The sequence below is a fragment of the Camelina sativa genome, chromosome 19 (genome assembly GCF_000633955.1).
Source record: "Camelina sativa cultivar DH55 chromosome 19, Cs, whole genome shotgun sequence".
Lineage (NCBI taxonomy): Eukaryota > Viridiplantae > Streptophyta > Magnoliopsida > Brassicales > Brassicaceae > Camelina > Camelina sativa.
This window is the reverse complement of record NC_025703.1, coordinates 3,452,540-3,463,329: the sequence shown is the minus strand read 5'-3', so window position 1 is coordinate 3,463,329 and position 10,790 is coordinate 3,452,540. Positions and strand designations below refer to the sequence as shown.

At 37.5% G+C, this 10,790-nt stretch overlaps 2 protein-coding genes across 3 annotated transcripts in view; one reads left to right on the top strand and one right to left on the bottom strand.

Annotated features, from left to right (window-relative positions):
* LOC104764525 (MAP3K epsilon protein kinase 2-like) overlaps positions 1-7,297 on the top strand; it is an 8,146-nt gene extending 849 nt beyond the window's left edge. Inside the window, exons 3-24 of one of the 2 annotated variants that reach the window (XM_010488074.2) lie at positions 33-53; positions 160-233; positions 301-391; positions 466-549; positions 643-744; positions 921-1,052; positions 1,223-1,294; positions 1,403-1,506; positions 1,647-1,746; positions 1,873-2,235; positions 2,647-2,979; positions 3,058-3,102; positions 3,291-3,470; positions 3,560-3,643; positions 3,908-4,005; positions 4,099-4,182; positions 4,467-5,191; positions 5,294-5,661; positions 5,808-5,942; positions 6,109-6,512; positions 6,633-6,747; positions 6,831-7,297. In XM_010488074.2, the coding sequence (XP_010486376.1) occupies positions 33-53; positions 160-233; positions 301-391; positions 466-549; positions 643-744; positions 921-1,052; positions 1,223-1,294; positions 1,403-1,506; positions 1,647-1,746; positions 1,873-2,235; positions 2,647-2,979; positions 3,058-3,102; positions 3,291-3,470; positions 3,560-3,643; positions 3,908-4,005; positions 4,099-4,182; positions 4,467-5,191; positions 5,294-5,661; positions 5,808-5,942; positions 6,109-6,512; positions 6,633-6,747; positions 6,831-7,007 (3,891 nt within the window). In that variant the 3' untranslated portion in view covers positions 7,008-7,297. Of the gene's footprint in view, positions 1-32; positions 54-159; positions 234-300; positions 392-465; positions 550-642; positions 745-920; positions 1,053-1,222; positions 1,295-1,402; positions 1,507-1,646; positions 1,747-1,872; positions 2,236-2,646; positions 2,980-3,057; positions 3,103-3,290; positions 3,471-3,559; positions 3,644-3,907; positions 4,006-4,098; positions 4,183-4,466; positions 5,192-5,290; positions 5,662-5,807; positions 5,943-6,108; positions 6,513-6,632; positions 6,748-6,830 lie in introns of both variants that reach the window. The other variant, XM_010488073.2, reaches the window with a different exon arrangement.
* Positions 7,354-10,197, bottom strand: LOC104764524 (polygalacturonase QRT2). The gene is made up of 9 exons (XM_010488072.1): positions 9,861-10,197; positions 9,632-9,766; positions 9,365-9,529; positions 9,251-9,271; positions 8,943-9,150; positions 8,575-8,656; positions 8,124-8,232; positions 7,917-8,033; positions 7,354-7,800 (listed from the first exon to the last, which is right to left on the bottom strand). Exons 1-9 carry the CDS (start codon positions 10,119-10,121, stop codon positions 7,579-7,581), a joined length of 1,320 nt encoding a protein of 439 aa, XP_010486374.1. The 5' UTR covers positions 10,122-10,197; the 3' UTR covers positions 7,354-7,578.

Here is a 10,790-nt window from a genome sequence, read left to right as displayed (position 1 = left end):
GGGGGGGGGGGGGGGGGGGACAATTTCATCAGCAAGAAATCGATCTCCTTAAGGTACCTTCTTTTCTTCCATATCCTGCAATTATTTCAAATTGCACATTCTTTATAACCGGTTGAGATGCAGTCTTCCTTCCTAAGATGATGTGTCAATGCAATGCAGAACTTGAACCATAAAAACATTGTCAAATATCTTGGATCCTTGAAGACAAAGACTCACCTTCACATTATTCTGGAGTAAGTCATATATTTGGTCCACGCTGGACTACCGTCTGGAAACTCATGTCCAATTTTGTGTTTGCAGATACGTTGAGAATGGCTCTCTCGCAAACATTATTAAACCAAATAAATTTGGTCCTTTCCCTGAGTCGTTGGTGACTGTTTACATTGCACAGGTCCGTATATATCTTTTTTTTTCTAGTTTGAGTTAAGTTTCTTGAAACACTTTTGGACTAACTAGTGAATACAGGTCTTGGAAGGTTTAGTATATCTGCATGAGCAGGGTGTCATACATCGTGATATCAAGGGTGCAAATATTTTGACAACGAAGGAGGTGTGTTGTTAGTTCAAGATCTGTTGTATTCTGAGATGGACAAGATTCTTCTTTGCTGTCCTTCCTTAAATACTTGACTATCTCATACTTCAGGGACTTGTTAAGCTTGCTGACTTTGGAGTTGCCACTAAACTAAATGAGGCTGATTGTAACACTCACTCAGTGGTCGGAACTCCTTACTGGATGGCTCCTGAGGTACATCTTTGATAATATATTTATCTTCCTCCATCATATTCGTATAGGTCAAATATTCGTATGTAATTTCTATAATTGGACTTTGTTCTTGTTCTGACAAAAGGATGTTGTTTTCTCCTATAAAAAACGTATAACTGATTATGTGTGGACTGACGGATACTCAAACTTTGTTTTAGGTTATTGAATTGTCAGGAGTTTGTGCTGCTTCTGACATTTGGAGTGTTGGATGCACTATTATTGAACTTTTGACATGTGTACCTCCTTACTATGATCTGCAACCCATGCCAGCCCTCTACCGCATTGTTCAGGTTTTTCCATCATTTACGAGTTTGCTTTAAGTTAATTAAATTTAGGTTTCTCTTCCTTCCCCTATTCGTATTCTTCCTTGTTTTAAATCACTTCCTTCCTGCAATAATGCAATAGCTGTTAGCAATCACTTAAAACTCTTAAAACTATTCCTTTTCTGGTTTTGTTTCAGGATGATACCCCTCCTATTCCCGATAGTCTTTCTCCCGATATTACAGACTTCCTACGTCTGTGCTTCAAGAAGGTATAGCTTGTTACAATATTGTTTAATAACTCTACCTACCGAAACCTAGGCATTTTGATTTATCTAATATCCAGTATGTACATCTGATTTGTATCTTGCATATTACAGGATTCCAGGCAGAGGCCTGATGCGAAGACACTTCTCTCTCACCCTTGGATACGGAATTCTAGACGAGCACTGCGATCATCACTTCGGCATAGTGGGACCATCAGGTTAGAACCTGTGTCTTTTACGTTAACTTGTGGAAGAATATTTCAAATTTTACTATCTATCTCCCCGTAGGGGTTCGTTACAAGTCTTCGTTGCCTTCATTAACCTGTATTTCTGTCTTTGGGCACGTCATCCTTTGCAGATATATTAAGGAACCTGGTTCAAGTTCAGAGAAGGATGATGAAGGTAGTCAAGAAGTAGCTGAAAGCCTTTCAGCAGAAAAAATGGGGGTGACAAAAACTGTAAGATTCATTAGCTCTTTTTATTATCAATTAATCTTTTGGAGATGCCTAGAGATGAGCAGTATACTGCATTAAAACCAGAGATGAACTTTGCTAAAGCTACTGATCCAGTCCTTTTGTGTCCAGAACTCGAGAAGCAAATCACCTGTGGTAGGTTTGGCGAGTTTTAGGTCTGAGAAAGATCAATCTTCACCTGATCTTGGTGCAGAAGGAACGGATTCAGAAGATGGTCTTAATTCGGATCAAGTTCCTAAATTGTCTATCCACGATAAGTTTTCTCGTATTTCTTCAGATGCAAAGGGGACATCTCAAGATGTAATAGAGAATCATGAGAAATCCGAATCTGATGAACCTGGAAATCTTGAAAGGGAAGCTTCTGAAGGTAGAGGAACTACGACAGCAACAAAGCAGGTTGGAAAAGAAAGTTCTATCCAGGTGGAGCAGTTACCGCATAGTTTTAGCCAAAAAGGTGAAGATGGGCTTCGAAAGGTCAGTGGTGTTTTGTTAGTCATTCTTGCCCTAGTACTTATTTAGATTATATGGTAAATCACGAGCGAGTATGCTGTGCTTTGTCTGTTGAGTTAATTGATAAGTTCTTCTTTCTTAACTGACAAAAACAAAACACTTTGCTGAGTTTGTACTGTATAAGTAACCTCTCTTTTTTTTTGGCGTTTTTTACTAAGACTTCTATAATGAGCTATTTTTGTTTGTTGTTGGGGTTTGATCTTGTATGCTTCAAGATCTTATCGCAATACTTTCCCTTATTTTGTAGTAGATGCTTTATTTTATATAAAATTTGTTTATTACTCTCGGGAAGTAGGTTGTTGATGGCTGCTGTATACTGAGATGATGGCTTGCAAACTGACTAGATCTGCTATGCTTGTTATTTCTATCTTAAAGGCTCCGAAGACTTCCTCTAGTTTTGGTGGGAGTGAACTGACTAGATTTAGTGATCCTCCTGGGGATGCTTCTTTGCATGATTTGTTTCATCCACTGGATAAAGTTCCTGAGGGAAAACCAAATGAAGCCTCAACATCAATGCCTACGACAAATGTGAACGAGGGTGATTCTCCTGTTGCAGATGGTGGAAAGAATGATCTGGCAACAAAATTGAGGGCTAGAATAGCTCAGAAGCAAATGGAGGGTGAAACGGGGAATTCACAAGATGGTGGTGATCTTTTCCGCTTAATGATGGGTGTTTTGAAAGATGATGTTATTGACATTGATGGCTTGGTATGCTCTGTCTCAAGTATGCAGGTTTGATAATTCAAGTAGTATGTTGTTAACATATAGTCATATCTTGTTTCTCAGGTATTTGATGAAAAAATGCCCGCGGAAAATCTTTTTCCTCTGCAGGTATTCTGCAATTTTATATCCTGAGCTTTTAGCCATCTTTGATCATATAATGCTACTTGACCGACCCACTCCATACTCTGAGAATAATTAGGTGTTGAAAAGCAAACCAAGGCTTCTCAACTCAATTTATTAGTTTCTATTGTTGTGTGAATTTAGATCTTAGTAATTAATTGGTTAAGTTTTTATAGGCAGTCGAGTTCAGCAGATTGGTGAGCTCCTTAAGGCCAGATGAATCAGAAGATGCAATTGTAACTTCTTGTCAGAAACTTGTTGCCATGTTTCGTCAGAGACCTGGGCAGAAGGCAGTATTTGTGACACAGCATGGTTTCCTCCCTCTAATGGATCTACTTGATATTCCTAAATCTCGAGTACGTTACTTGTAACCAAGCAGGTTTTTTTGTTGTCTTTCATCATCAGTAGTTGGCTTATGCTTGTGAATCTTTTTTGGTGTTTTCAGGTAATACATGCCATGCTGCAACTGATAAACGAAATCATACAAGATAACACCGACTTCCTGGAAAATGCTTGTCTCGTTGGTCTCGTAAGTCTTACTCTCCATTTGATAGCTGACTTGATGAATCACCAGTAGTTCCTTGGTATAGTTCGGTGGAATCGACAATCAAAGGCTCCTGTCTACATTTTTATCTTAAATGTCGAACACCATTTCGACAGCTAATACCTTTTTGAGAAAAATCGTAGATAATTAAAAGACGGTGTTGTTACATTATCACCCAAGTTTTCACGATGTTCTCAAATAGACAAAAAAAAATCCCATGAAAGTTGATTATTCCTTGTGAAATGGCAGATTCCTGTGGTAATGAGTTTTGCTGCTTCTGAGAGGGGTCGTACTCGAGAAATTCGTAAGGAAGCAGCATACTTCTTGCAGCAGCTTTGTCAGTCAAGGTTACGAGTCATCAAATACATATTTATTTGCTTCACCTTTTTTTTTATAGCTTTTCTGTAAGTCATATAGTTAATTTGGTAGCTTCTTTACAGCTCCTTAACGTTGCAAATGTTCATAGCTTGTCGTGGAATACCTGTTTTGGTGGGATTTCTTGAAGCAGATTATGCCAAACACAGGTGGGTTCAGTTTACCGTCTTCTTACAAGTGTTTCGTCTGAAGGACTTGGAATTTATCCCACGCAGTGATTCCTGGGTTATTACCATTCCCATCAGCATCTGATTTTGTATTTAAACCTGTTGTCCTGCCTACTTTATGTGATGTGTGTTTCTTCTTTTGAAAACGGCTGATGCATTTCTAAATAGCTGACCATTTTCTTGATTTAGCTCTTCTCTCTTTAATCAATTCTGTTCCTTTTCGCTCTTTATGTGCTACTAAATTCTACTGATTTGAGCTTTTTCAGGGAGATGGTACACTTAGCTATTGATGGGATATGGCAGGTATTTAAACTCAAAAGATCCACCCCGAGAAATGATTTCTGCCGTATAGCAGCAAAGAATGGAATTCTTCTTAGGCTAGTCAACACTCTTTATAGCTTGAGTGAGGCAACTCAACTGGCTTCTATGTCAGGGGACGCATTGATTGCGGATGGTCAAACTCCACGAGCACGCTCTGGTCAACTTGACCCTAACAATCCTATTTCTAGTCAGCGTGAAACTTCACTCAGTGTGATTGATCATCCTGATGAGTTGAAAACTAGGCATGGGGGTGGTGAAGAGCCTTCTCATGCTGTGATTTCAAATTCTCGAAGGTCAGATGTCCGTCAATCAGATGCCTTGCACCCAGATGGTGATAGGCCTAGATTAAGCAGTGTTTCCCCAGATGCCACAGAAGATGTTGTAAAACAACATAGGATATCTCTCTCTGCCAATAGAACATCAACTGATAAACTTCAGAAAATGGCGGAGGGTGCGTCTAATGGTTTTCCTGTTACTCAGCCAGATCAAGTTCGACCTTTGCTTAGCATGTTGGAGAAAGAACCCCCTTCAAGAAACTTATCTGGTCAACTGGATTATGTAAAGCATATCACTGGCATAGAGAGACATGGAAGTAGACTTCCTCTTTTGCATGCGCCAAACGAAAAGAGAACCAATGGAGACCTAGATTTCTTAATGGCCGAATTTGCAGGTAATTTAAAAAATTTGTATTTAGGAAGACTGTTCATATTGTAAGCACATACGTATATGATTTTGTCGCTTGTGCCGTATCATTACATTGTTTCTTCAGAAGTCTCTGGACGTGGAAAAGAAAACGGAAATCTTGATAGTATGCCTAGATATTCCAGTAACATGATGACTAAGAAGGTTATGGCTATTGAAAGAGTCGCTTCGACGTGTGGGATTGCATCTCAGACTGCATATGGTGTACTGTCAGGTTCGGGTGTTCTAAATGCTAGATCTGGAAGTAACACATCATCTGGTTCACTTGCCCATACGCTGAGTGCAGATGTTGCAAGGGAATATTTGGAGAAAGTGGCTGATCTGCTTCTCGAATTTGCTCGAGCTGATACATCAGTTAAATCATACATGTGCAGCCAAAGCTTACTCAGTCGTCTGTTCCAGATGTTCAACCGTGTTGAACCTCCTATTCTGTTAAAGGTATTTCAAAAATATTATAAAGTTCCTATTTTTTTTTTCTCCAGCAGCGCTTCATATAATGTTTCCATTTTCTCTTTGGCCAAGCTTGGATGTGTGGTTCAGAGGATCTTCAGGTTGCATGTTTATAACGCCTTTTATTTGTCCAGATACTGGAGTGCACCAATCACTTATCCACGGATCCAAATTGCTTGGAGAATCTTCAGCGTGCAGATGCAATTAGGCTCTTGATCCCAAACCTTGAGCTTAAGGATGGGCCTCTTGTTAATCAGATCCATCACGAGGTTACCTTCTTGACTTGTATGGAGATAGCCTCTGTCTGTTGGTTATAACTTGTTGTCCAGTATGCTGTTTTAAATATTGAAGTTTCGACTCTTGTTCTAGTTCTTATATCGTTCGGTGTTGCTTTTAATCAATTTAACTCAAACCAACGTTTGTAAAATTGTGTAGGTACTTAGTGCACTATTCAACCTCTGTAAGATAAACAAGAGAAGGCAGGAACAAGCGGCTGAAAATGGAATCATTCCGCACCTGATGCTTTTCATCATGTCGGATTGTCCTCTAAAGCAATATGCATTGCCACTACTATGTGATATGGCTCATGCATCTCGGAATTCTAGAGAGCAGCTAAGAGCCCACGGCGGTCTGGATGTTTACCTGAGTTTACTCGATGATGAATATTGGTCAGTGATAGCCTTGGATTCAATTGCTGTTTGCTTGGCGCAAGACATTGACCACAAGGTGGAGCAGGCATTTCTCAAGAAAGATGCAATTCAAAAATTAGTTAACTTCTTCCAGAACTGCCCAGAGAGACATTTTGTGCACATATTGGAGCCATTCTTGAAGATTATCACGTATGTTATCCTCTTTTCTTTTGTATAGGTTATGAGTGAAGTTGCCACTTGTTAAGTCCTCTGATACTGAATGTTATATCTTCTCTAGTATGGACTAATCCTTCTCTTTGTTGAATGCAGGAAATCACCTGATATCAATAAAACATTAGCATTAAATGGATTGACCCCGTTACTAATTTCAAGATTAGACCACCAAGATGCGATTGCTCGACTTAACCTCCTGAAACTCATTAAGGTAATTGGTAGTTTGATTATCTAAGTCCTCGCTTATCTTGTTCTGGGTGCTGAGTGTTTGGTTTTGGCGATCAATGGAAACAGGCTGTATACGAGAAGCATCCAAAGCCAAAACAGCTGATCGTAGAGAACGATCTTCCTCAGAAACTGCAGAATCTGATAGAAGAACGACGTGATGGACAACGTTCAGGAGGCCAAGTTCTGGTGAAACAAATGGCAACATCTCTCCTGAAAGCACTTCACATCAACACCGTCTTGTGAGTGTACATTAATTCCCATTTTTGCAGGAAGAACTCACCCAGCTAAGTGTATATCATCTTCCCTTTACAACAACAGATTTGTAATTGTTAAGGTTGTGTATCTCTCTAGTGTTTTTTACTTCTCGAGAGATGCCAACACTTCTGGTTTTTGTAGTATATTCCTCAAGAGAACTTTTTGGAGGAATGTCTTTTTTGGTGATATTTGATCCCTTTTTTTTTTTGGACATGATCAGTGATCTGATTTCATTTAATCATATTATGAATGAATATGCAATATGTTTGTTTTTTTAATAGTGCTCTGAGGATGATGAGTCGAATACATCTGTAGAATTAGGACCAACGTCAAATATTCAGAAACCAGTCACATTTGTTTCACTTCTAACAGAGATCAAATCCCCTAAGTTTATAACCTTACAATCCCACTTTATTAAATTATCTCCATAAAAACCTACTTCAAACATGGACCATATCAATATTCAATACTCTATATATACAAAAATCAAGACCAAATTTCGAGTACATATAGAAATAGACTGATATCGATCCGTGAATACTAAGTTTTTTCTTGGGGATCATTTGCAAAGAGGAGAAACGTTTCCTAGGGTGTTCAACCTCACATTGGAGCAAGAAGCTTTGGAGACATCTTGTTGGGTTTGGTCGACCAATTTAACGTTTTGCATTGAAATTCCTCGACATGGGATGCTCTTGCTGCACGCAAAGTTCACAGCTACCGGTCTTGAGCTCGTCCCTTGTATGTTTTTGTACAACACATTGCTCACTTGCACGGCCGATTTCTGCCACGTGTACCATCTCAGTATTATTATTACTATACTTAGAGCTCTAGTTGTGTTGAAAACATTTGTTATATTATTTGATGTGACTTTCGTTTTTTTTTAATATGGTCTCATACCTGTTCGGGGCATGATTCAACACGATCGCAGTAGTCCTGGTTGATGATTATTGGGTTTGTAACATTTTTCATTATGATATCTTGGAATATGATGTTCTTTGCCATTCCACGTCCTCCCTGATATATACATTAATACTAGTCATATTTTTCCTTTTTCTTTTTCATAGTAATAATTATTTTATAAAACAAAAGACATTGATAATTTACCTGCCAAGTCTTGATTCTCACACCATTAGTGGTTCCTATAAGAGTCGCTTTGTTGACTACCACATTTGAAACATATGCTTTTGAGTTACCTTCTCCCAAACTTCCAATGCTATTTTCATGTAAAAAAATAAGACACCAAAAAAATTATAAGTGACTCCAAATAAAAATGCTTGTGCTAGGACGCTTAACACCATTTAATAACATTGCATTTATCGTTTTAGTATATATTTTAATAGCTCTAGCAACATATGGTTTTGAGCATGCATCATATATCCTTTTCTCATTAAAAAAAAAAACAAAGATGGGCATTTTTACAATTCTCTGATTGAAGTTGATAAAGATTAGTTGATAGGTTTCCAACAAATAATACAGAATGTTGCAGATAGTATGATGCTTAAAATAAGATAAAAACAAAATATTTAGGTGAAATTAGGGAGAGAGATGGTTAGACCTGATTCCATGACCCGGCCCGCATGTAATGCCTGTCGCTCTCACATTCTCTGACCCACTCACTATCGAAATACAATCATCACCTTCATCACCAAAAACAAACCCAACACATTACTATTTATTATCCACCAAATAAACAATTTTTCTAGAGTGAGAGAGATTAATGAAGGAACTAATAAGTAACAATCCTCTCTGAGCTTCAATAAATGTCGACTTCAATGTAAATGCTGATACAAAAATATATGATTAATGTACAATATAAACAGAACAAACGTTCAGACCTTTTGTAACCCATATTTAATTAATTCACTAATTTGCATGCGAATGTCAAGATAGCATTTTATAATAAGATGGTTCATTAATAATTACCAGTACGGATGATAGAGTCTTGAATTAAGATATTGCGAGTTCCGCTAACGTGAATGCCATCGGTGTTAGGACTATCGCCCGGAGATGTGACCATAAGATGCAAAGCCTTCACGTTTTGGCAGTCTTGAAACGTCAAATGCATTTGCTGTGCGTTTTCCAACCTAATGTTACTTACTTTCAAGTTGTTACACTCCACAAACGTAACCGCCTGCCCCATTAATAATTTTCAATACATTAGTTACATTTCTTTAATAGAGCTCCATTGTATATTTATTAGAACTGAATTAGGGGGCGTTTGAGGTTCCTACCGTTGGAGCTCCCAGGCACGGCTGTTCACAAAATAAATTTAGTTAGTCGATTTATATTCTTTTAATTAAGAGTTTCTTAAGATATATACTGATACCATATAGAGAAAAACTTACAAGTTTAGGGTTGATTTTGCAAGATTTTGGCCACCAAATATGTCCATTACCGTCGATGCGGCCACCTCCTTCAACACGAAGGTTATCCACATTTTCAAACACAATCCAGTGCCTACGTACCTTGTAGTCTGATGGATTTTCCCATGCCTCAATCATTCCGTAGATCTAAACTTACACATAACAAATTATAAGATCGATGTAGAAGAAACATTATACAATAACAATTTAATTATGCCTATATACCAGCTGCATTGGTTTCTATCATACCTTAAAAACAATCAAGGATGATTTACATGGACCAGAGAATTGGACCGGTTTAAGCATGTATTTTCTATTATTCGGAACCACGATGTAAACTATTCCGGTCGACGAACAAGCTGATTGCCAAGCTTTCATGAACGCCTACGGTTCAAAAATATATTTAAATTTACGTCGATTGTAAATATTGCTATGGAAATCAATATATAAATATAATATGGATAAAAGGAGTATAAACCTGAGAATCGTCGTTTCCATTGGCTTTAGCACCAAAAGAGTTGACGTTAAAAGCTTGAGGAGAAGATCTAGGAGCATAATTACCATGGCGATTTTTCGTATGACTGCTGCGAGTAATGTGACCATGTAGATGACTGGTTTCGTAATAAACATGGGAAGACATGAAAGGATCAGCATCTCTATGATTGAATGGATAGCTGCTGAAACAAGAAGGGAGAAACGTTAAGAAGAATGCTGATAAGACTATGAACTTTTCATACATTTTTTTTTTTTTGAGTGAGTTCTCTCGAAGTTAGATTAAAATTGGGTTTGACGTGTAAAGAATATTGAGGGAAAGAGAAGAGTGTATGATGTATCATGGATAATGCAAAAGTGTTTATATATATAGACATGGGAAAGAGAGAGAGAGGAATAAGAGCATTTCCACTGTTTAGATACTCTATCAATATGAAATATTTAGATATTCACATCTTAGTGTCATTCGGTAAAAAATCAGCAGGAAATGTTTGTTATCATTCCTCATTTACAATTTGCACAAGGAAGTTTATTTTATTCTATTAATAATCACTACAAGAAAATATTGGGATTTGACTATGGATTTTCTGCATTAATGAAGCCACTTTAAAGACATTTACTTTGACGAATATTAAATATGTAAAATGAACTTTTATATTAAAGACATTCGTTTTTTTCTCATCAATTAGATCAAAAAATTTAAACAGTTATACAAAGAAGATCGTTTTATAAAAAATGAAAAAAAAAAAACAAATTTAAACAAAATCTTCCAACTTTGCTCTTTTTTAAAGACGAGTTAGAAATAGACGGGAGTTTATGGCATAGTGGTCTAAAATTCTTCGTGTAGTTCCCACCTTGATTGGTTCTAACTCCCATCGTGGGAGGGAAGAAAGTGGCTATGTGACAATTAGCCTAA

Bases quoted from the DNA above. Each gene is read 5' to 3' on its own strand.
- LOC104764524 (XM_010488072.1), bottom strand. From the start codon at position 10,121: ATGTATGAAAAGTTCATAGTCTTATCAGCATTCTTCTTAACGTTTCTC. The intron at 9,151-9,250 runs GTAGGAACCTCA...TTAATGGGGCAG, and splicing joins CGTGCCTGGGAGCTCCAACG to GCGGTTACGTTTGTGGAGTG. The intron at 8,657-8,942 runs GTAATTATTAAT...TTGGTGATGAAG, and splicing joins AGACTCTATCATCCGTACTG to GTGATGATTGTATTTCGATA.